Source organism: Accipiter gentilis, chromosome 6 (genome assembly GCF_929443795.1).
Source record: "Accipiter gentilis chromosome 6, bAccGen1.1, whole genome shotgun sequence".
In the NCBI taxonomy this organism is placed as follows: Eukaryota; Metazoa; Chordata; class Aves; order Accipitriformes; family Accipitridae; genus Astur; species Astur gentilis.
In genome coordinates this window covers 4,808,370-4,834,366 of record NC_064885.1, presented here as the reverse complement: position 1 = coordinate 4,834,366, position 25,997 = coordinate 4,808,370, and the positions used below count along the sequence as shown (strand labels likewise).

At 36.8% G+C, this 25,997-nt stretch overlaps 1 protein-coding gene across 1 annotated transcript; it reads left to right on the top strand.

Annotated features, from left to right (window-relative positions):
- Positions 1–8,561: 8,561 nt before the first annotated feature.
- Positions 8,562–24,867, top strand: TRPV3 (transient receptor potential cation channel subfamily V member 3). Its single transcript, XM_049802445.1, has 17 exons — positions 8,562–8,680; positions 11,998–12,102; positions 13,733–13,819; positions 14,573–14,730; positions 15,409–15,585; positions 15,792–15,932; positions 16,382–16,662; positions 17,405–17,581; positions 18,348–18,506; positions 18,981–19,082; positions 19,639–19,712; positions 20,654–20,819; positions 21,334–21,400; positions 21,779–22,050; positions 22,898–23,010; positions 23,652–23,722; positions 24,604–24,867. The coding sequence occupies exons 1-17, from the start codon at positions 8,562–8,564 to the stop codon at positions 24,696–24,698; spliced, it is 2,364 nt and encodes a 787-aa protein (XP_049658402.1). The 3' UTR covers positions 24,699–24,867.
- The last annotated feature ends 1,130 nt before the right edge of the window (positions 24,868–25,997 follow it).

The window sequence follows — 25,997 nt, the reverse complement described above, 5'->3', positions numbered from 1 at the left end:
GCTATTCAGTTGTCTGGAGCCATGTGAAAAGCTCTTCATGCATGTGTGTAGCAGCACACAGATAGGATCCTAGAGCGAGTTTAACTTTGAGTGGAGGAATGAGGAAAGCATTATATTGGAGATAATGTCGCTGAAGCTGTGTACTTAAAGAGCAGTCAGGAGTATGCTATTTTGATTCTGCAAGCTGTAGTCTCTGCATCTGAAAATGTTTGTTACTAGTTACTTGGGATATAGCACAGTGTGTGTGTCCAAAAGTGTTAGCTCAATAAAAACAAACTCAGTACAGACTTCTGCAGATCTTCAAAGTCCCTTATTTTTCACCCCTCAGAGTAAGCATAGCTAAATAAATAGTGAGAAATAGAAAATGTTGTTTCAACATAATCTATAAAACAAGGAACAATTTGGTGAAAAGTCAAGTATAATTATTAAAAAAGCCTAAATCATTTACAGAACTGACTAAATATATCTCTAAAATGGGGAAAGGCTGACATGCATATCAAAGGAAGATTTTTTTCATCTGGGATGATACTTGTATTGAAATATTGTGAAAACAGACAAGCGACCTTTAAAAAGTGATATGCATCTCTCTGAATTCAGATAGATTTCAATGTGATTACAGACTTCCATTCTTCTGTAGGGGAGAATGAGAGACAGTTACACTGATTTATTAAGCAACATTTTTTTGCATTATTTTTCTCTTACAAAGTTTGTGTAAAATGTCCTGTGAAGGTAAGTGCTAAGGTTCAAGGTCAATCTGTTGATTTAAGATGGGATGACATATACTTTTTCTGATACAGTATTTTCTGGGAACATAAAAAAGGATCTGTTGCAAGGGAGACAACTGACTGCTTATCATAACTGACTGAAGAGAAATCAGTAACATGAAATCTCTCAATGCTGGGGACTGAATATGTACCAAAGAAATCTGACTCCTAAAATCAAGAGTTCAATATTAGCAAGCAAGCCGGTAAGATCAGGAGAGCTTTGCCTTGCTACAGCATCGTGCTCTGTGGAAATGCAGCATTTACACTCTCTTAAAACAGAAGATTGGCAGCAAAGCACCATTTCTGAGCTCTAGTTGGGGTAGCACTGTGACCATGCTGTTGTGACTTTCCTGTTCTCTCCTACTTCCTTCTCTCTATGTGGCTAAAAGTTAGCTGGAAAAACTATGGGAAAATGATAGTATCTTATCTGTCTTATCAGACCTTACAGAAGTACATCTTTGTGTGGTTTTTCAACATAAACTATACTACTAACATTAAATGGATACACATTCTTTTAAAACCGTAGTCTCTGTGGGATATCTTGTGGATTCTTCCCACAACAGACCAACAACTCTGAATCCTTTTCCACAGAAACAAAGAGAATTTAAATGCACTTTTTTCCACAGTGAAAAATTATGAAAGACTCTTGTGAATCAGTTAAACACTATGCTCAGGGGAACTGGGCTGCTACTGGTAGTTGGCATGCAGAGTGTTTTAATACTTAGGCTGTGGATTATTTTTAAGGAGCTTGGGGAATGGAATGCTGACAATAAGTAATTTACAATTATCCTTGCTGTTACTTGTTAATGCTAAAAATGCTTTTTAGACAATGGCTTTTCCCCTTAGTGACTTAGTGTTGGGGTACTGAAAATCACAAAATTAAATATAAAATCTGAATAACTTCTAATGCAAGTTTGACTGGGATCATGTCACGTATCAGCAGAACAGAAAATGCAGCTCTGACTCGATGTCAGATGGCAGATCTCCAAATGCTCAATCCCTCCCATCTGGGGTTTCCTTCATCTTGTTCGTTTTAGTTGCTAGTGAGTCTAGCACTTGCTAGAAAAACAAAATAATGAATGCCAAATAGGGCGTCTGCTGCTTATTCGTACTGCACAGACTATCCAAAGCTAATGTTTTCAAGTAATTTTTCATAGGAGATGCATGCCTAGTTATTAATGTTCCTGACCTTTGCGGCATCTCTGTTAGTAACTGAAGCAGCTGGTAACTGTCATAAAACTCTATAAAATGGTCTGCATAACCATGAGAGAGCCTATTGCAAAACCCTCCATGGCTTCTGAAAAATGCTAGCCTTGTCAGAAATCTCAGGGTGGAGCAGGTCTGAGAACATAAAGGTTAAGCAGGTTAATGATTAAAACTATAAGAAGATGTTTGCACAGATGTGACTTACTGTAGTTCTGACTCTCATTTCCTGACTCTTAAGTCTGCCCTTAAAAATAGCTCGGTTCAGGCTCACACCACCTATGTGTAGCATGTGACATTCTTCTCTGTTTTCAGGAAGATTAGCTAGAAACAATTTGGGCTCATGTTTCCTAAATCTGACAATTGCACAGAAAAGGCGACACTGAGGTTTAGTGAGTCAAGGCTGTCCTCATAGTGGAACAAGAAGCTGTTAACACAGAACAGGCAGGATAAAGTGTAGTTCTTGTGCACGTGAACTGTTACAGCGCATACAATCTTCTACACCTTTTCATAGGCCCATTTGAAACAGGGCTCTGTCTCTCTTGCTGAAGCTTGTCCCAGTTTTTCTTTTTGGATAACTGCCACTACATTATAAATAGACCACACTGCTAGGTCCTATATTCTGCTAAACCACACAGATCTGGGTGCTTTCAGATATAGCTGCTTTCTGAGTTCAAAGTACTGCTTGCTCCCAAACTCATTTTCTCTCCTTAGCAAAAGAATTTCTTAAGTGGTCTTTTGCTGTAGTTGATATGAGAGTTAAAGCAAGAGTCCTCAAATGCACCTTCACCCAGATTTAATCTAACTTTGCCTATTTTCACATTTGCATCCTCAGAGTGACTGCTATTAAACAGTCTCTCTCAGTCTGTGTTGAGAACTAAGCTGATGTTCTCCAAAGCACGATTAAATGGCAGTATTCAGTCTTTGTTCCAGGTTGTTAGACCAGCAGCTACAAGACTATCAAAGCAGCTGACTCTAGATTGTTGCATATTAGTTTAGGCGCAGTCATTTGACAAGATGTGAACAACCTTTCCTGGTACAGAGTTTGGAATATATCATCATAAATTTGTGTCAGGCAAAGCTGAATGTGTGCTCAGCGCATCCAGCCAAAGGTCTCCCCTTATGCCAAATCAAACTGGCCTAGGCATGGCCCGTTTCACCATGCTGCTTGTGGGAAGCTGATTCATTACCAGAAACAGCATAGTGCTCCTGGTATTTCACACAGTGGATCTGAGGCAAATGTAATACCCAGCAATCCTGTTTTTAAAGATACCTTCTTGATGAACAGGAGGAGTTTACCTGCAGTTTGTAGATATATTTTTAAAGCCATATTCTTAAGATTAAAATATCTGGTTCTAGGTCTTAGTATCCTAAGATACTTCATGGTTTTGTTTCCAAATTTTCAATCTACCTCCTACCAAAAAACCCCCAAACTTTACTCTTTCTTCCCTTGTCTACAGCTGGAGAAAGATTCCTGTTTTGCTGGCCTGCATAGTTCCCCTTAATTCCCATCTGTTATTCAAGTAAAGGAAAGATCAGCAGCTGTAAGTACATCTCGTAAGCTTCACTGCAAAGACATACAAGTTTTAAACATACTATTTCTGGTGATAATGGAAAGACACTATAAAAACAGGAAAAGAACTTATGGTCACATTTCTGGCATGTCCCAAAACAGAAGTCTGCATTAACCATTGCTCAAGAGCTCAAAACTAGCAAAGCTGAAAAATGCCATTCCCTGTAGTTGGCACAGCAAGATGTAACGCCAGTACTTTTTATGCGAAACATGCCTGTTTGTATTCTCGCAGACCCTAAGGGCATGCATTCGTCAAAAACTATTACAGATAGGGAAAGATCTAAACATGCCCACCATGTTTTCACTGACATTATCACTGTGGAAGTGTAAGATTTTCTAAGGCCGTTTCTGCTTTTTCAAAGAAATAGCAAAAACTTTTGCTTTCTGGAGCACTTAGCATGATCATTTTCTCATTTTTGCTTTGTGCTTTCTGAGTAGTTCCATAATATATAATAAACTAAGCATGACATAAAGGGATGTAATTTACAACCCAAATGCATGTGCATAACCATTTGCTTTTGAAAACAGTATGTAAACTGCAGAGCAGTGATTGTTTTAGATATTCTACTGCTGCCATTAAGTCATCTGTGAGCGACTCAGCTTTAGTAATATTTCAGTATATAATTATTGCGTGTGTGTGTGTCATCCCACTTTGGCAGCTATGAAGTAAAGAGTTTGTTGTCTAGCAAGTTTCTCTCTGCTCCCTAATTTCAGATGTAGCAAACCCGGTAAGGCTGCAGCACTCCGGCACTGTACTTATCCGTGCTTTCCAACAGCCGAGCAAACCGGATGACTGAAGAAGGGTGGTTTTGCGTTTTTAGGATAGTTTTGAGCTTGAATATAACTTTACTCATTTGGCAGATTATCTTCTTCAGATGTTGTCACAGCATCAGTGGGCACCTACTTTGAACTTCACTTGTACAATTCTGAGGCGCCTTGTCTATACCGAAATGCAAGTTTCGTAAGCAGGGTAAGTTCTCTGAGAGCTTCTGTGGGTGTTTGGTGTAGGTGTGATGCTTTTGTAGAGAGTGAAATCTTCCAGAGACAAAGAGTAAACCTATCTTTCAACTGGAGAATGCTTTTCTGTGGTGCTTGTTTCTGGTTTTCTAATTTATAAATCTGTCTTTTTCCTGAGCCATACCACACTGACTCCTTGGGCATTCAGAAGTGAAGAAAGATAGATCTAATTTCGTTTGTATTTTCAGCCTGATGCACTGTTACACTTCCTAATTTCTGTGCCAAGGGGATCCAAAATATACTATCATACAAGCTAAACTTAAATAATACATTCACCTTCCACTGAAAGTTTCACTTACTGTAGTGACTGTTGAAAGTAAAATACCTAGCCTAGTAGAATAGTTTTTATTTCAACTCAGTAAAATCTCTTTTTTTTTTTTTTTTTTTTTATTTAATTCAGAGATAGGCAGGTAAATAATCTTAAAGTATTTTCCTCAGGGAAAAACACTGCTTTTCACAAAGTCTTTTAAAATTTCTGTTAGTAAAAACCTTCATAGGAAAGAACAAATTTCTCACCAAGAAGAAATTTACTTTCTTATAGCACCTGATGTCTACTAATGCCTCTCAGAAGTTTAAAAACCTTACAGAAAGATGAAACACTTTCTATCAAGTGTAACTTTCTGCTGGTAGGATTCATATACCATAAATAATGCACAAAAGTCAAAATGAAGGTTTATCGTCTTTCCCCTCGGGGAGGGGATTTCTTTTTTATGAGCTAGTAAGAATTAGGTTGTAGGTGCTGAAAAGCGTCGTGGTCTGTGCTGTGGATGTTTGAAGGATCCTGTGAATGAAACAGCTATTGGTGGTCACTTCCACTCCTCTGCCCCTAAGGAAGAAGAGACTTTTGACACATGATATCACAGCTGAGCGTTTCTTCTGATCTGTAGGATTCTCTCTTTAGCCACTTTGTTTATAGTGTTATTGAGCTATAGAGATATAGACATGTATGATTTTTCTTGTTCTCGCATGAGGTGAGTCCGTGATAGTGTGTAAAGTGCTGCTTACTGTAGGAGTGGTGGAGTCCTGTTCACCATTACAGATAAATGCCCTTTTCTTGTCCCCAGCACACTGGAGGTGAGATAACAAGTCCTCAGTGTCCTCAGAATCAAAGTAATTCTTAATACTATCAATCAATGCAGTATTTTTGTCTCACTGCCCATTTCAAATAAGCCACTTCTTTGATGGCCTTTAAGTAACAATTAACTAAATAATGGGAGCAGAAAATAGTTACAACAAAAGAAGACACTCCATATCGGGTTATGTAAGCTACACTACTTATGATTTGACATTCTTCAGGCTGTTGCACTATTTTTCTCTATATGTCACAGATTACAGAAAATGATAGTGTACTGGAAGATGATGATGAAAGCCCTAGCTTAGTTTTCATCTAAGTATGCAGTTAATCGTGATTGAAAATGAGAAACAGACGCTACCTCAGCACTGTAGCAAAGTGGTACTTCTATTGTGCCTGCAGTTATTTACCTGTGCAGACTCTGAGATCTCATTTAAAATAGTCTTTGTAGCTGAGACTGCACAGGAAAATCTCCTATGTGCTTTTGAAAGCTGTAGTCCATATACACAAAAGTGAATCTTTCCTCTTTTTCCTTCCCAAATTGTTTCCTTAAATCACTGATGGTTCAGTAGTCCTTCATCATCCAACACAACTTCAGTGCTATCTTTGACTATTTTCACCTCTCTGACATGATGTAGCCTGCTCTCAAGTCATTGCTAAAATCTCTGCGGTGAAAACTGGCTCCAGATGGGCCTTTGACTTGCCCCCCCCCCCCCCCCCCCCCGCAGATGGCCCACACAGAAATGTGTTGCTATATCTGAGCAGCTCCAGTGTTGCTCACAAATGAGAGGCCCTTTAGATATTTTAACCTTGGTCTTTATTTTGCCAGCTCTTCCTACCACTCATTCTGAGCCCTCCAACTTCATACACCTACCAGCTGCACCTCTTTCAACTTGGCAACTCCTTTTGCTGACATGCTTTTTGACTTATTAATCTGTTTCCAACTATTCTCTTCCTTTAAAGTCACTTCTTTTGTGAAGCTATTTAATGCCCATCTCCATCTTATTCTAGTCCCCTTATATTTGATTTATGTCAAGTATCACATCTGCATCTTCCTCTGGATGGGAAATGTCTTTACTCATAAACTGCTGTGTACTCTTTAAGTACTTGGTAAAAAGTAAGTAGCAGAATTATTTATGAACTAAGCAAGACAACAGTCATTTGTTTTAGCTGTGTTAAGATTAAATGTTTATCAGTGTATTCAGTGATAGAACATGTGTATGAAGACTACATGAATTGCATTTTCAAAGGTATAGATAAAGCCCTTTTCCTACCTCGAATATGTAATATCCAAATTCAGTTCTTTTGTGCATTTACTGCAGTGAAAGCTACGGTGTACTTTGTATGCAAGTGTACTAAGTAAATCATATTTGCCCTTCATAAATTATTTCTATGAAAGTTGTGATATGAATTCTTAGGAAATGCATCCAGACTAGCCATCTTTGAGTTGCACTAGCGTGAACATATCTACTACTGGTAAAAAACACAATAAAAATTTATTTTCAAGCTTGTTTTTTAAGTCAACCTTTTCAAGGTAAGAAGTAGTTTCCAATATTTCAGATTTCTATCCCATTTAGTGACAAGAAATTACAGCTGCACTTACATGTGTTTGGGTCCTGTAAATTCTTGGTTCTCTGTACTTGGGATTGAAAATTTCCCATAATTAAACATTTGCTGTTTATGCATTAATAGATTTTCATTCAAATATCAATGTATTTGATATGCCTCTCATCTCTCATACCAGGTGTCATGTCTTTTCAAACATGCTTCACAATCTGCTTTCCATATCTTGATATTCCATTAATGAAGAAATTCTAGTGCTAAGGCACATTGACAACACTGTGACAGGAGTCGAAAGTTTGTTTGTACATTTGTAACATTAAGGAAAGTGGAGGTAGGAGAGGAAAAATGTGTAGTTCATTTTGTTCAAACTTGCAGGCAAGTGATTTTTTTATTCATTTGTCCTTGGGTATGGAGAGCACTCCCCTGATTTCCCTGAGAATGGGTCCATGACCTCGTAAAACTTAACTATTTTTACATTCAGAGAATTTTAAAGTATCCTAAATGCACCTTCTTGCTTTCAAATTATCCTTGGTGACTTAAAATCATGCCCTTGAGTATTACATTGAGAAATAGGAAGATAGTTACTCATTATTACTTACAGAATTCATGTTGTGGGTGTTTATAAGCAGATAACATGCATTAAATGTGTCATGTAGTGGTGATTCTTCCCATCCAGTACAGTCATGATTTTTTCTTTTTCCCCTGAAGAAATGTTGAGAAATGTCACCAGGACACAAAAGTCCTTGATGTTCTCCATGTGATCGTTTGTTTAGCTGAGCTCAGCCTGGGCATCGTATTCATAGTCTGTCTGTTGCTTCTGTTACTCTAATGCAGTGAAAAGTTTCAGAGCTTTTTCTGTGTTCCCTACCCTTCATGTCTGGAACCTTCTTTCACACATTGTATCTGCTGCACAGATCTTCCTGAAATTTACCACTTTTCTGAAGTTATCTTGGATAAGATTGGACTACTTAGATTAACTGTAAATATGCACAAACTTTAGGGCTACTTATAAAAGTCATTGTGCTCTTTTTGTTTCTCAAAATAATGTATACTGTCATTGTGATTGACAGGCTACCTTCAGTTTAATTTAGGCGCATGCTTGACTTTATGGTTCTCCTGGATTTATTGTATCACTTTTAATGGTACTTTTTTTAGAATGTAATTTAATCTGTCATGAATATAACACTCCAGCCTTGACACATAAAATGGTGTGTATGTGCTTAATAACTGAAAAATGAAAAACTTTTTAAAAAAATAATCAAGATTTGCGTGCTTACATGTGAAGAGACTGTAAATAGGCAATTTGGTCATTATACTTTCTTCAAATGAGCAGGAGTTAAGTAACTGTGAATATATCTACTGCAGAAACATGATTAAAGATAACAACGAAACTATTCCACTAATGGGCAAGAAAACAAATCCGTCTGGTATTCCCCCTTCAAACCAGCAAGAGAAAAAACCGAGTGAAAGCACTCCCACAAAGAAAAGGTAGGACTCTAGCTCAGCCTAAACCACTAAAACTCCATTTTATCTCCTTTAGTAGATATTTGCACTGAAATATCACTAACACCTTTATTCATGCTGCATAGATGAATGAGAGACCTGATGAACACAAGGTGCCTTCAAAAAAAATATGCTTATGCTGTTTAGAAGTGGAAGAGTATCCTGGTTAGGTAGACACATGACGTGTTTACCCTAATGGGACAAATATTTAACCCCTATCCTAGAGACACCAGACTCATGCACCACTCTTTTAAGTTTGTGTCTCATATCATAAGCTTACAAGAATGTGGTCTAATGATGGTCAGTGTTTCAGTAGGAGAAGGTAGAGTGACCTTTTTAAAAGAGATCATGTGGCAGGGTACACCAGGTTTTATGTAAGAGATCCTGGCCTAAAGAAAAGGGAACATTTCAAACTTAGCCTCACATGGGAATGTGACAGATTATGGAGAGCTAGAGGTGAATTTTAAAATGAAGGCTGGGAGAGCAGGAGGTTTGAAAAATCCTATCACAAACAGAAACCTCTATTTTTCATTATTCTGATTAACAAGACTTCATTATTTTATAAAATATTCACTTTCATTCACAATTTATGCTAGAGAATTAATAAAAGGATTAAGGGTTTGTATTTAATATGAATGGGGAAATATAAGCAGTAATTCATCCCTGATACTATGCTATTCAAGTCAACTAAGTTACTGTAGAGTGAGGATGAATTTTCATTCATAAACTCTTCACTCTGTGGCTAATTACTAGTAGCTATGGCAATTTTTGAAACTCCAAAGGTCTAGGCAATTGTGGCTGTTCTGACATTTATAAATCTTAATAATCAGAGGAATCACTTTCCACAGAAATGGTGCCATTAGTTATTTGAGACCCACTGCCTGGGTGGCCCAATTTGTCTTTCTGTCATTAAATTCAGAGAGAGAAGCTCTTTGGTTGCAGAAAGGGGAGATGAAGTGTCTGAACAGCTCAAAATACACCCAGTACTTCAATTAGGGGCAATTCCATGGAAGACTGTGTAGTTAAAATAAATACTGGCAAACACTACCCCTCAATTACATAAGCTCGTATCTCGCATTCAGTTTTGTGGCATCAGTAACAGTAACCTTGGGGTTTTTCCCACCTCTCAACCAAGAGCTCAGGGTGTGGCCAACAACATTCCTGTAATATAAGGAACAAAGATCACGTGAATTTTAATGCAGAGGTTTAACGTGTTCTATTAATTATATGTTTCTATGCTGCTGTACTTCTGTTGCTTCAAAATGCTTCCTTCTACTGTGCCACTAAGCAGCTAGTACACTTCCACGGGTTGGCATTTCTCACTTGACAGAATGTATTGCTTATATGCACTTTCTCAAAAGACAATGACTTCCCCTTCTTGAAGGTCCTGGTATTTGGGTGGACTAACAGTATATAATTAAGTACAGGAAAACCGACAGGCAGGCTGGGAGGAGTGCTGCCAACGTTGTCAGAGCCCGATTATGTTTATGGGCAGTGTTCCCAAGAGTGTGCACCACGGCCACGTAAGCACTTGGGTATTTGTTGGCAACTGTCCACCTGCTTTGCACAGTGGCTTTTGGGGTTTTTTTGTCTCCCCATGGTATCCCCAGATAACCCACATGCCAGGATAGGTTAGGTATGTCAGCCTCCAAAACAGGGTGCACTTCATAGCTGCTGTACATCTCTTGGATGCCAAAATCTTCAGCATGAACACACTGCTGGGAGAGCAGGAGCTGTTGTCAGAGACATCAGCCTGTAGTGTACCATCCCCTCCTGGTGCTGAGCCAAGGGCAGGTGAGATGGTCCAGCAAAGCCTAGATCTTGGCACTTCTGGCTTTATGGAGGTTCACTGCAGCTTCCAGTGGATATTTGCCTGTTGGGACAGCTCCTGCACTTCATGGTCAGAGAATGCAAAAAAGCAGGATGAACCCATGCCTTTTTTCAACTGTCCTTAGTCTTTCTGCCAAGCCCAGACCCCAGTGAAACAGTAGTGATTTACAGCAGATGGCATAAGTAATAGCAATGGTCCTGTTTCTATCTAGTTTTTCCTTTGCTCTGAAGAGCAATCCCTCCCTCAGTAATTTCAGGGATGTAGTCCTCCAAACCAGAATTGGCATTTTACTTGCTGCCTACTTAGAATACATTGAGGCATATCTCGAATTTTAAAAGGTCATATAAGTTTAAAAAACTACGGACAATAAATTGACACTTGGACCACAAAGCCATTGGCAAATGAGTTCAACTAGGGCCATTAGATCATGCTATTTTTAGCAGATATCAACAGGCTGTTCAGTAGTGTCCTAATAATATACTGCATTTTATCATCAGTATGTGTACTTTAATTCAACAGGATTCTTTGGGAAAGATGCAGTTAAAAAAAAGAAGAAATACCCTATGGACTAAACCATAAATATTAGGTGAATTGGAAACATTTTCTAGGTGACTACTGGAACATTTTAGAAATGCAAGACAGTTTCTGAACAATAGGCCATGTGGTAGTTGCTACATCGAGCACTGAAACTCCTCTGTCTTTGGTGAAATGTAACAATGTTTTAATGAGATCTAGCAATATCGAGCCATTGATTTTGCCTCTCAACTCTGCAAGCTTTAAAGGGCAAAATCTTCCTACTCTTCTCGTGCTCCCTTTTCTGTGTTGTTTCAAATTTAATTTCTTTTCCCTATAAAAAAATTAATTATTTATAGGGAAAATAAATAGTTAAATGTCATGCACTGACTGGCAAGATTACACGTTCAGTCCTGGATGGTGTAAATGCCTGATGTCATTTAACATGTGACCTTTCAAACTTTCTGACTTGATTATGACTGCTGATGGGTTTGAAATGCTCCATCCTGATGGCTCCTGGCTGGAGAAATAGGGACTAGAATGCAGTAGATTAAAAAGCATATGCATGTGTGTGTGTGTATGCATACATGTATAGCTGTTTAATAAATGTCTGGTGTTGCATTCAGCTATTTGCACAGAAGTTGGATGTAAGGTTGTTTTTAGGCTGCTGGGGTAGCTGCTTAGACATGTCAGGATCTGATACCATGTGTACTAAAAATATATCAGGATCTTTTGCCCATCTGCCAGTATGAAAGTGCTGGGCATGGGCACACTGCTGGAGGTTGGGATCCCCCCAGGGGAAAGTAGATAAGCCTCTGTTCCATCATCCTATTAGGTATAATGCCCGAAAATATAAATTGTCAACCTTGTCCTAGGCACGTACGTGTAGGGCTTTGCTTATTTTATGGTTGAGTTTGCTTTTTTTATTAACATTTTTTAAATGCACTGTGTTCAACAGTTCGCACTTTTTTCTGGAGATTGATGGTTTTGAAAGCAATGCAACTCCAAATAATACGTCTCCCCCTGTGTTTTCAAAACCAATGGATTCAAATATTCGTCCATGGTAAGTTATAGATGCACATGCAATAGTCATACTGCAAATTTATCTATTTTCTTTTCAGCAGCTACTCCTTATTTCTCCTTAGACTTCAGAGCTAAAATTTCACATGGCTTTTCTTAGCTGTTGGTCACTTCAAAGACAGAACTCCATTGGAGGTCAGTTGTTGCTAGATGACTTGTCTTTGAGTTTATCTACTGCTGTCATTTACACTGACTCAGTTGGGCCTCAGATTTGAATAAATTTAAAATCAGTAATCTTTTTTTTTTATCTTAGCCTCTTATGTGATACATTAGGACAAACTCCACACACCTATTTGTGTATTTCTACTGCATGAAGACCACCATTTAATTTAGTAAACCCTATTCCCAGCTGTGTGCCGACATCCTCCCTCTATTGCTCATTAAGAATCAAACAACATGAAGATGCTGAGTCTGAAATATTTAAAGGCAGCCAGTAATGCTGAATGAATAGAGAAAAATTATGACTGGGAAGAATGCGCTTAATTTTTAAAAGTGTGGGGCACTAACAGCCAATAATGATGAATAAGGGAAATAAGCATCATAGCTAGTATAAGCCCAGAATGGCTAAATGTTTTTGTGTCTGATGGATGTCTGGTCAGCTTTTTGGACTTAGCTGACAGTCTCATTTTGGTTTCAGAGGAGAGGTATCCAAATTTCTCCCTCATTTAGGGAGTGACCTGCACAAGACACATATGCTTTGTCACCAGATTCTTCATGGCTTTCTGCAGAGAAGTGACAGACTGAATAAGAATGGACTCTGAGCTACCAGCTTTATTTCAAAGGGAAGGGAATATCTGCAGAGCAACGCTGAATCCTTGCATTACTGTCCATACATCCGTTTTGTCAACAACTAATAGTTCAGGCTCCCTAAGTTATTAACCTGAGGTAGTTCATCAAATCTGAACCTTATAGAAAAGAAAAATACAAGTAAGAAAAATTATAATAAATTAATTTTTAAGTCAGATCCACTTTTAGGAATATCTGGAAATTATTGACAGCAATTACAAAATACCAATGCCATTGAAATCCTTTACATTTATTACCTAAATATGTATTTAGGGCCCAGTCCTCAGTTTCTTTTAGCTGAAGCTTCCATTCAAGTCAGCTGCAAAATGCTCTTGAGTTGCCTACAGTGTACTGTGTAGTAAATCTTTAGGTAAATCACTTCCATTGTGTGCTTGCAACCCAGGCACTCTTACTGATTTAGCACTTGTTTTGTGGCAGATGACAAATTAAGCATGTGAAAAGGAAGAATGTAAGCTTCAAGCATTCAGGATGATGCATAAAAAGCAGTGATCATTAAAAAAAATGAAAAAACTTCCTACAGTTTCAGGATCTGTAATGAAATAACATAGTAAAACACAAACCAGGTTGATTTCCTAATGATTTTTTAAATATAATAAAATCCTGTGGGTCTCTTCATTTTTACCATTCTCTTTAAAATTCATGGGGGAGATAAAATGGTAGAATTAAAAAGCAGTGTCAGCTTAGACTAATTTCAGCTCTACTATAGATAATGCTTCCTAGTATTGACTGATTCTTCATGCAATTTGCCAAAATGTCTTCCAACATCTTCCTGACTTAGCGCTTAGCCCTTTTCTGGTTTTCTACAGTGCATCTGGAAATGGGGAAGATATGGATTCCCCACAGTCTCTTCAGGATGACGCGACTGAATATAGCCCTAATGTAGACAGTTGTTGGTGAGTGGAGATACAAAGTATTTCTTGGTACACTTTCAATGGATTAAGTCTATGGTAGGGTAGATATTACCTATTTTGCCTGCCGTGTTTTAGAAATAAGGTCACATGTGTGCATACGTTTCCAATTCTTCAATAATTAAATTTTTAAATAAACAACTCTAACCTCTGCTTTTCTCGAATCTCATATTTAGTGTGAGGATTCTTCATGTAAAATGTCTGTTTCCTAGATGACAACAGAGGACCTAAACACCATGCACAACTAGGCATGAGCTAGGAGTATTTCTGATTGGGGGGAAAATATTAAATAATTCTTATTCCAGAATAATGTATGATCAGGAAAGTTGTATAAGAAGTTCCAAGGTTAAAAATTATCTTCTGCTGTGAGTGGGATGGGTGCAGCTGGAGTGCACCATCAGGTAAATTCAGGCACTGAAGTCAGCAAGTTGTGGACAGATCAGAGAAGCAGAGAAGTATTTTTTAGCCTTTGTTTTAAATGGATAAACTGGGAAAAAATGCAAAACAAAATACTTGAAAAATGTACATTATTATAAAAGCCCGCTCAATAGCCACTTATCTGCAAATAAGCAATCTGCAGAAACATTCTGAGAGATCCATGCCACAAGATATATGAAAGCAGGGCAAGTATATCTAGTCTGGGGCAAGTAATTTTATTTCTTTTTCCTTTTATGTAGAAAATAAAATAAAACACAGTAAACTGAGTCAGCAATTTCATTATTATTTCTTATAATTCAGTGCTAACATATCACAAGGACCTGAGCAGACTAGTGCCCGGAAGAAGCTGAAAAAATACATATTTCGGGCAGTATCTGAGGGGAATGTAGAACAACTGCAATGTCTGCTTGCAGAGCTGAAGGAACGATCAAACGCATGTACAAACATGACTGTTACAGGTAAGCTGTGGAGTTACCTGAAGGAATATTATTAGCTCTTCTGGCACCATATGTGTAGTCTAAAACTGAGAAATACCTCTGTGCAGCGGCTACTTGCCTGTAAATTTCCAGTCACTTGTTTGCAATGTAGTGTATGTCACGTTTCCTAATTCTAAATGAAAACTTAAGGTATTCAATCAGCCACCTCCTTGCTGTGTCTGAGGGAACACTGGAGAGTATTTGTCTCCTACTTGTGATACATGGAGGGTTTATCTGTGCTGTATTCCCATAGCCATACCTAAGCTAGCCTTCTGCACCACAAGACTCAAGGCTGATGTCTCTCTCCAAACTGCAGTCAAATTGCAGTATAGACAGGGCTTGCGATGCGTGTAGCATAGTAGAACGAGCAGAGAAGTTAGAGTTCTGGGTCTGTCTGGAGTTACCATGGCAGTGGGGTGTCCAAAAGAAAAAACAAGTGCATTGACTACCTCATTAATTAGTACCACATCTCTGCATGCATTGTTTCACCAAGTATACATAGCTCAAATACAAAGTAAATAGGATGGAGTAATTGTTTGGCAAATAATTTATGTTCATACACATCCCTCTGTTTCCACCCCTATTAAACAAAAGATTAGAATTATTTTCCGTCCACTTTAATAAATAATGATGATCTAATCTCAAAATTCACTCTTGTAGATTATCTGATGAAAAAATTCACAGCTTCAGACACTGGCAAAACTTGTCTGATGAAAGCTCTGCTGAACATCAACCAAAACACAAATGAGATAGTGAATATGCTACTATCCTTTGCAGAAGAAAATGGTATTTTGGAGAGATTTATCAATGCAGCATACACAGAAGAGGCATATAAAGGTATTGCCATCTGATACCAATTTCAGGTTTATGGTTAAATATACCATCCATAAAAGTAATGTTTTCTTCAAACATTCTAATGATGGTTTAAATTCCTAAAACTACTTTTATTCATTATCACTGGTGCTTTCCATTGTGAAACATCATTAATGTTTCATAATGTGCTTATGACATTCAACCCAAAGTACCTCTGTCTGTTGTTTCAGGCCAGACAGCTCTAAATATTGCCATCGAAAGAAGACAATATGAAATAACTCAGAGCCTTATAGAAAAAGGAGCTGATGTCAATGCTCATGCCCAGGGTGTTTTCTTTAATCCCAAACATAAGCATGAAGGCTTTTATTTTGGTAAGTGGAAATGTGGTCTTTCTGGAAAAGATAGGAAGGAATACCCAAACAAGACAGTATGGAAGACAGGCAAGTGTGAATCATTACTGTATCTAAACCTAGATTAGGGAACTTGCATCACAAGATATAAAAATGGCATAGTACCCTTTGTAGAATTAACTTGCCAGAGTGCAATGTATTATAAACACTCAGAAATAGTTGTAAAACATTTACAAAAAAATTGTAACTGCTGAATGGCAAATAAAATGTAACAAATTTAGTTTTGAAGATTTTCTCCAAATAATGTTTTCATGCAAATTAAGCTTTTATAAAACAAGTGCTAAATTCAGTACAATCAATATGTAAATATGTTTTCATATATTAAGATGCTTAACACAGTCACTCTTTTATAATATGATTTGAATGCTTGTAATAAAACACGAACCATGTTACACTTTATAATTCTGTAGGTGAAACTTCACTGGCATTAGCTGCATGTACTAATCAACCAGACATAATTCAACTGTTAATGGACAATACCAGGACTAATATTACTTCTCAGGATTCAAGAGGAAACAATATCCTCCATGCATTAGTTACTGTGGCAGAGGACTTTAAAACCCAGAATGACTTTGTAATCAGAATGTATGATATGATTTTGTTGAAAAGTAAAGACAGAAATTTGGAAACAACAAAGAACAAGGAGGGTTTGACACCACTACAACTAGCTGCAAAAACTGGGAAATTAGAGGTGGGTATTATTCAGTAGCATCTAAGAGAAATTAAGTATGGAGAAAGAGTCAAGGCCAACTATGTACTCAGACGTTAGCGCTCTGACATGTAGTTTTCCATGCTGGTTATGCTGTACTATGTATCAGTAGTATTTGGTGAGCTAATTTTGTTAAAAATACAAGCAAATATTTCTATTGCAATGTTGCTTCTACCCTTCAAGGTTTCCCTCTAACAACCCTTCTTTGTACAAAATACACATGCTGTTTAAAAACAGCCTTGCAAACCTTTCTGTTGTACAGAAACTCAGAAATTCTGCATTTATTACAATACTATACTTACACAATATACAGTCTTTGAATAATTTCAGAAAACTCACTAGAACTGCTCTGTTATGCTGCTGTAGAATTTGGGTCTCATAAATCAGCTGTACTGGGGTAAAGAATTGACAGTGGGATAATTTAGAAAGTAATTGATAAAGTTAAAGGAAGATATAAATGTGAACGCATGGAAAATTGTGCTTTTATCCTTTAGAAAAATGTCTGACAGAAAATCCAGAGGCATTAAAAATACTGTATTTATTTCCTAGAGGTCTGTCATCTCTAACACCACTTACTGAATAACAGATTTACAAATACATTGAACTGCACTACTGTAGAAAATGTGATGGGTAAAAGGTAGGGGTGTTGGCAAGCATGCATGTGTGCTTTCTCCTTTCCCATGAAGAACACATCTGCTTACAAATGGTTCTGTTAATGTTTTAGATTCTGAAATACATCCTGAGCAGAGAGATAAGAGATAAGCCTAACAGGAGCCTGTCAAGAAAATTCACAGACTGGGCTTATGGTCCTGTTCAATCTTCTCTTTATGATCTGACAGAACTAGATACCACCGCAGACAATTCAGTGTTGGAAATTATTGTCTATAATACAAATATTGGTGTAAGTTACCTTTTTCTAATATATATGTGTGTTTTCTAGCAGTACACTCATTTCAGATATGTTAGCCTATACATTTGACTGAATTACTTGTAAAAGAGTAAACAGCAACTTTTAGTTCTCAGTTTTATATCAGGAGCAAGATTAATTTTCTATCTCTGTAGATTGTCAACTGTAAGTGAATATGCATTCAGCTCCTGAAACATGGGCTAGGCATTTTGGGAGTGTTTTTTCTACATTTGAAGCATTAACTTGCCTTACATAGGAACATAAATATGGCCCAGCTAGTCAGACCAAAGCTAGTGTCTTGTCTCCATGGAGTGGCCACTAGCAGCTGCCTAAGATAGCGTATGAGAACAGGGCAAGCAAACAGAAATACTTTACGAGAATACTCTGCCTAAAGTTACAAACTTTACTTAACAGGTGGGTATTTTAGGCATTCATGAATGTTACCTTTTCAAAGCCAGAATTTTACGTTTGCTAAATTCAAATACCGACATAAAACTTCTGTAGGAAGCAAGACCAGAAGTTCACATTACAGTTTTAGCTCAATCATAAATTATCAGAGTATGGCAGGTTATTCCAGCATGAGTCAGAGTTGTCCCGTTGTATCTTGTCAGGTTAGGGTCTGACACAGATCTTTGCTCAGAGATGTGTTTCTAGATAAGCAAGGAGAGATACTGAATGAAATACACAAAATACGTGCCTGAAATCATCTCAGTTTCCTTACAGATGGCAAGCTCAAATCTTAATTGTTTTTTTTCTACAGAATCGTCATGAAATGCTGACTTTGGAGCCTCTGAATTCACTCCTGCGAATGAAATGGAAGAAGTTTGCACAGCACATGTTTTTTATGTCATGCTGTTTTTATTTCCTATACAATATAACATTAACGTTAGTTTCCTACCACAGGCCTAATGAAAATGAAGTGAGTACAGCAATCTAATCTCACTGAATTTTACTGATTCAAAATGCAGTAGTATTTCCTGAATTATATTTAAAATGCTAAACCAAAACCAGATATCAGAATATCAGGCTGTAGTGAGACCAGTTCTCCCATATCAGGTCTTGTATCTGGAAGGAAGAAGAGCAGTAATAGAGGAGATAATTGCATTTGCATTTTGTGAAAGTGACCCAAAATACAAATACATAATAAAAAGACAGGTAGTTAAATTTCTAAAAGTGTGGAGAGGGTATTTTGGTTTTCTTTTAAGAAAGAAACTTCTGCTATTTCAAATATATGCATTAGGGGGCTGATTCTGTGAATCCACCATGAAGAAAATTCTCACTGACAGGGAAGAAATTGTGTACCCAGAGAGCTACATACATGAGGCTTCCTGTTACTTTGCCTTTTACCCTTCAGGTATGGAACTCAGTCTCTCCTTTTGGACCTCTCTTACAGGCTCCACCTTATCCACTAGCTCTAACACGTGGTGTGGGATGGCTGCAGTTATCAGGACAGGTGATGGTTATGTTAGGAGCAATATTTTTAGCCATAAAAGAGGTAAGAATTTTTAATAACAAATACATAACAAAATAGGTAAAGAACTTCGCTATACTTATGAATATGCTAATGATGATATTGGCAATACATTTGGAATATCTTTGATAAGTGTGATTTCTAAAAGTCTTTGACACAATACATCCCTTACTCAGAATGACCCTGGCTATATATATGAATATAACTGTATTGCTCTGTGAAACAAGTATGAGGTTTTTTCCTTTTAAATTCTCAAGACAGAGATTTGATATTTGTGCAACATCAATGTTGTCAAATTACTGGCTTTAAGGACACTGTTGAATTAGAACTTGTAATGGAAAAAAAACAGGGTATAATTTTTGCCATAGACTGTAAATAATTAAAACCAGTAAATTATGACAGAAATTTAAACTTTGAAGCTACAGCCCTATAAAAAGACTTTTAATTCCAGAAGATATGTCTTATCAGTAGACAGATTTTTTTTAGACCAACAACTTCAATTAAATTATTTTGAAAAATCAGTTTTGAGGCCTGTTTTCTCTTACTACCATTTCTGTATCTTATATATCTGTCTACATAGAGTGTAGCCATCTTTCTGCTTAGGCCCTCAGACCTGCAGTCAATTCTCTCTGATGCGTGGTTCCACTTTGCATTGTAAGTCTGTCATGCATATATTTAATACTACATATCAAATGCTTATCTATCTCATGGTCGCAGAGAATTCCTGTAGAGGATGCTCACTTTTTCTCTAGATTTTCAGGTTTTAGGGGGATGGATGTAATCTTACATGCAGCTTTACTGTAGTACACACTAATGGTTGCATGGGTTGGTAACAATACTGGGGGTTGATGTGTACAGACTGGATTTTTTTCCAAAGTACAGTACTGTCTTTAGCATCTCCTGATGCTGTATCTCTTTAGAGCTGTATATAGAGAAATTTGTTTAGGAAACCTGGTTAAGAAACCAGATACAGTTTCACACTCCTTTTGACTCCTTTGGGAAGGAAAAATAGCATAAAGCTGGTTCAGCTGGCTGATGGGAGTATCCCATCATCTGGCCTAGATAAATCACAGATGATTCCCTCTCATTTCTAGCATATGATCGTAGGATCAATAAACAGAGAGGTGGCTTAACTCCACCTTTCTTCCTTCTCCTACAACCACACTGATATCAATCCTGTGCTGCTAAGACTCTGGTTTACATCCTATCACAGCACACCATACCTTCTACTAGTGTCTTCCTTGTTTATGGAAAATCTGTAATGATTCTAACAATTCATTAAACTAAAGCTTGAATTAAATGGCTTCAAAGATACTATTAAGAATGCATTGACCAACTATTTTGGGGAGAGTAGTTCCCTTAAAGTAAGCTTTAATAAATATAATCCTACTATGTTAATATACTTATACTACCTGTACTCATTGATTTTATTGTTAAACTATAATGGTAATGTTCATAGGGGAAAATAGAATGCAATATGAAATTAGAATTGAAATATAAGAAGCAAAGAAGACTTGTTTTTATATTTTTCCATTATGTTGTTGGTTTTGTGCTAGTAATTTCCCTTTTACATACATGTGTTTGTTTTTTAACAGTTTTATACAAGCTTTGCTGGTGATCTTCTCTGTCTTTTTGTACTTGTTTTCCTACAAAGAACACCTTGTGTGTCTTGTTTTGGCAATGGCCCTAGGATGGGCTAATATGCTCTATTTCACCAGAGGTTTCCAGTCCATGGGCATTTACAGTGTTATGATTCAAAAGGCAAGTTTGTTTTGTTTTGTTTTATCTGCCCTGTTATGATCCTTACTTGTTATGATACCATCCCAATCAAGCATATTCAGCAATTTAGATTTATTTCATAGTTCATACTGAAATTTCTTATTTTCAGTTTATACATATTTCAGCAGAATATACTACATAACTTCAATGGCAGAAACTAGTTTATATCTTAAAATTAACTTTTTATTGTATTAAATATGTAAGTAATTTGTGTTTTTTTCAGCTAATGTAGTTCTGCTGTTTTATTGCATCATATGCTGTAATGCCTATATTGTACAGAGTTAGTCACCCTTGGACAACACACTAGGCTCTCAGTCATGAGATAAAAAATCAGACCTAAATCTTCTCTGGGTTTCTCACTGAGACTACAACTAGTTTGCTTAATGAAAGCAATCTGATACTTTAGTGTGTACCACACCTGTATTCCTGAAGAATTCATAAGCATAAAACTAGTTCTCAATTTTCATTTCTGATAAATATTTAATTTAATTTTTAGGTCATCCTGCAAGATGTGATAAAATTTTTAGTTGTCTATATCGTGTTTTTGCTGGGATTTGGCGTAGGTAAATATTACTGGAGAAAAGCACTGATGCTCTGTGTGAGTAAAAATTTTAGCATTATTATGAATAAGAACCCTACTGTCGTGATGAGAGCTCATGTTGGGGTTTCTTCTGGATATTAAAAAGCCAAGTTTAGAGATTTATACTGTCTAGAGACTATCTGAACAGATAAGTAATTTGTCTCTTTCTCAATTGCCTGCATTTTCATTTGGATATGGGCTCTTTCTGCTCCCTGGTAATCTGTTGTCTAGCTGATGCTGTGTATGTTGCTGGGCAGCTCTAGCTCTGTACTAAGCAGTGTGTTTTGAATTCTTTAGGAAAAAATGCCAGGTATCCATAAAGCATTATTGTGATTAAAATTTTCTCATGCTTTCTTCTCAGCTCTTGCTGCATTGATTGAAACTTGCCAAGATGGCAGTGAATGCCATTCCAACAGCAGTCTGGGACCTGTTCTGATGGATCTTTTTAAGCTCACCCTAGGACTGGGTGATCTGGAGATCCAGCAAAATTCAAAGTATCCTGTACTATTTCTTCTGCTCCTCATAACTTATGTTGTGTTGACTTTTGTTCTTCTCTTGAACATGCTGATTGCATTAATGGGAGAAACAGTGGAAGATATTTCCAAAGAGAGTGAGCACATCTGGAAACTCCAGGTTTGTTTGTGAGTTAGTTTACTTAGTGAAGCATAGCTGCACTGGCTAAAATCTTTTGAGCTGAACCTATGGTAACTTATCATACTGACAGAACGGGTTAGGTATTAAAAATGATAAGCTCCATTTGTATATATGTACAAATAATGGAAGTAAGTAATTTTAGTATTAGGATATCATAATAACTTCAGAATTCACAATTTCCTGAAGGTAATCTTATGGCTCATATTTTCAACCTCCTGCACTGTCACATACCTTTATGACTTTCATTCCCCTTGATATGTCACCAGGAAGGTGTATTTCATTATCTGCCCAGAAATCTGTAACACAGCATGCTCTGCTCTTCCGTCCCTTGAGTTTGAGCAATGCATAAGTTCATTCCAATTTCTCATACCTTTTCAGAGCCTGGTCTTTTACCAAGGCTAGACAGCTCTCAGTCCCAAGCTGTCATCGAGAACACAGTCATAATTAGGATTGGAGTTGCTTACTGTGGTGGGCAGCATCCCACTACAGGTTATATATATATATATATCCCTGTGGCAGGGTGTTGCATGAAGGTTTGCTAGCATTAAACCCTAAACACTGAGTTTAGAGTGAGATTTCTTGATTTTTCTCTGAGTATGCCTTCTGTGGTGGGTCTAACTCAAAGCTGTGGACCCCCTATTTCCACATGCCAAATAAGTGGTATGCCACGTTATTTGCTGTTGTTGGAATCAGTGTTGGTTATGGATGGTGGATGAAGTCATGGCATGTTATAATGAAACATGGAGCCTGCAAACTGTATATGCTATGAAATCAGATAATTTTGAATATGGTTAACCATACTCATGTTACTATTTATTGTTAATAGAGAGCCAGAACTATTTTGGAATTTGAAAAATTCTTACCAAAATGTTTGAGAAAAAAATTCCAACTGGGAGAACGGTGTAAAGTGGCTGAAAATGACACCAGGGTGTGTTTAAGGTAAAGCAAAGCTAGAATACTGTGCTATCAATTCTGCTCTGTATGTTTCTTCAAGGTTGCTTCTCCTCAGGTCTCTTGTAGAAATATTTCTACATCTCCACAAATTATATTAGGTGTACAAAAATCCAATTTGTTTTCTTCAGTTGTGACCAATTGTTTAAAAAATGGGAAAAAATATATAGGGTTTTTTATTTAGACAATTTTTTGGTAAGAAAACAGATTTTCAACTTCATATGTTTTTAATGGACAAGTATCAAGTCTGCTTGCAGTAAATGTCACTTTGTCATAATCTCCTTTGAATGTTAGTTTAAAAGTAATTATATTTAAATTGTTTGCTAATTGATGATTACCATATTAAAGAAAATCTCATGCTGTTTTATGAAAAATACTTAAATATTTAAGGTGACTTTCAAGACTGTACTCATAATGTGTGAAATTATAAAGTAGTCTTACTATTATTCTTATCTTCATATAGTACATAACACTGCAAAAGACATTCGGCCTTTTAGTACTAGCAAAGCAGGTGTTGATGGTAAAGTATGACAATCCCAAGAAGGGATAAAGAAATAAAAGGGGAAGTGCAGCCATGTAGCTGGGAGATAATGCATGCTAATAACACAACTTATATACAATATAAACAGGATTAATGAAGTGAAATGGACCGAGTGGAAAACACATGTTTCATTTATTAATGAAGATCCAGGGCCAACAGGTACTACAGAATTTTACGACACCATATTTGTGAAATCGTTTTTTCTTGGAAATGCTTTGATATATAAACTCTCATAATCTAGATACTCAAACACACTTTTCTGCTAGGGAAACTCATGGCTAATATCGTAGGGGTGTTAAATTATTTTTAAAGATTTGGAGAGAAGGGTTGGTTATAAACTCTCGTTATTTATACCTTGGTGCCAAAACATGGTGCTTTCACCATTTCTTTATTTTTCTCTAAGCAGTTATGCTTGATTTAAGTTTTACATTCTATTATGGCATTTGAATGGTGTAAGACTGGGGAACTCTTTATTAGACAGAAAATATTATTTTGAAAAAGTTGTTATAAAGTACATTTAACCCTTAAATAGTTACACATAGCATCGCAAAAGTTGTCAAAAAATTGGATTGATTCTACCTAACAATACTGTAGTCTGCTGTTTTTAACCCTAGAACATTCATGTTTATGTTTTGCAATATATACTGGATGACAAATTGTCCCTTGTGAATGTTGACCAGGAAATTCTAGATACCCATCTGCTGACAGTGTTGGAAGTGTAATAGAGAAATGACCTAACTTTGAGGTGTCAGCTGTCCTTCTGGCAGCAGGCATCAGAGTTTGATAGGGGCATATGAGGATCTGGGAGACTCATTCTGAAGTTCTTGAGTCAATTAGCATTTCTATTGCATAGTCGAATGAGCTCAGTAATAATGAAAAGGGGCAGGCAGAAAAATTTCTGTATAAGATATGGTAGTAAACTGAAAACTTGCTGTTTAAATGCATGTTTTTAAACAAAAAAAAATAGATGTGCAACACTTTGATCTTGCATATACAGTTTCTACCATACCCTGTTTTGTTTATAATGCATTTTTTTTCAGATCCAAGCAAAGTTCAAGATAATTCAAGAACTAATAGCAAAACCACCCTGAATACGTTTGAAGAAATGGATGATTTGCCTGAAACTTCTGTTTAGTTGTGCTGTATTTGATATGTGGTTGTTCTGAAGGTTAAAAGCATCATCAGCAGTGGATGCTGAAAGCTTTGTTGATGTTTTGGACAGCTGTAACCAGCTGGAACACAAACTTTCAGTGACATGGTCTGATGACTTTAACCCATTTAATCAGAGCAGCTAAGCTAAAATCAAACAGACTATTTCACTGGTTCAGTTTTGAGCCTCTTGAAAACTGTTGCTGTCCAAGTTTGTGTGACGCTACTCAAACTTGGCTCTAGAATTTCTACTGGATAAAAAAGGTCAAATGTGAGATATTTCTTCCTCTTGTGGAAAATTAAGAACATCGTGATCCCAATCCGCTGTCTTTTGGAATCTCTAACTCATGAGAAACATTTTGTACACTGAAAAAGGTTAAGTTCTTGTGGAGAAAAGAAAGGCATTTCAATTCTGAAGACTACTAAATGAAGTATGTTATTTGAAATAACAATGTTCTGGATACATTTGAAGCTTTTGTATTGACTGTCAGTGTTACTGGAGGCTTGAATCCCACAAGTTGGAGAAAGCCTCTTCAGGTCTCATTAGCTTTGCCTGATCTGTTTTCCTGTATGTAATCCCTAGGGTATAATGTGGTGTTTACTGGTTTTTATTTATTACTATGTATATACACTTTCCCATAAAATAACAGGGCAGAAACATAATGATGGAGAATATTTCCAAGTTTGTTCCAGTCACAAGGTCTTCACTTTTCCTACTCAGCTCTTCCATGCTGTTGCACCTTGCTGTGTGAAATAAGTTATCACATTGGAAGTTTCTCCATTTTAAAAGGAAATTAATTCCTGTATTCAACACTTCAGAAAAATAAGAAGTCAGTATTTCTTCCCAAAATGAACAAAATAAGTTAAATGCAATGCAATTGCAGACTTTTAAAGCGCCTTTTTTTTTATTCAGAGGACTATGTAATGCATTTCTGTAGCACTTTTTATTTTGCTACCTGTGATGACCTAGTACTATGAATTATATTTTTAGTTTTCTGTTTTATGTGTGTATGTATAAAAAAAGTTTTTCCTATGTACTTTTAAATTTCAATTAGTACATTATGTGTCTTCAGTGTCATGGGTTTTCATCATACGTATTCATTTGGTGCCTGTTTTAAAGGTGCTATTTAGGAAAGACTCAGGTGAATTCTGTTCTGCATTTGAATGGTAATATGAATTGCATTGGATTCTTACAGCTAAGCCTGCTGTGGGCAAAATGATCCAAAAGACTTTCTTAACACAGAAGAGAGCATGAGGGAACTCTCCAGCGGAAAGGATAGTGCAA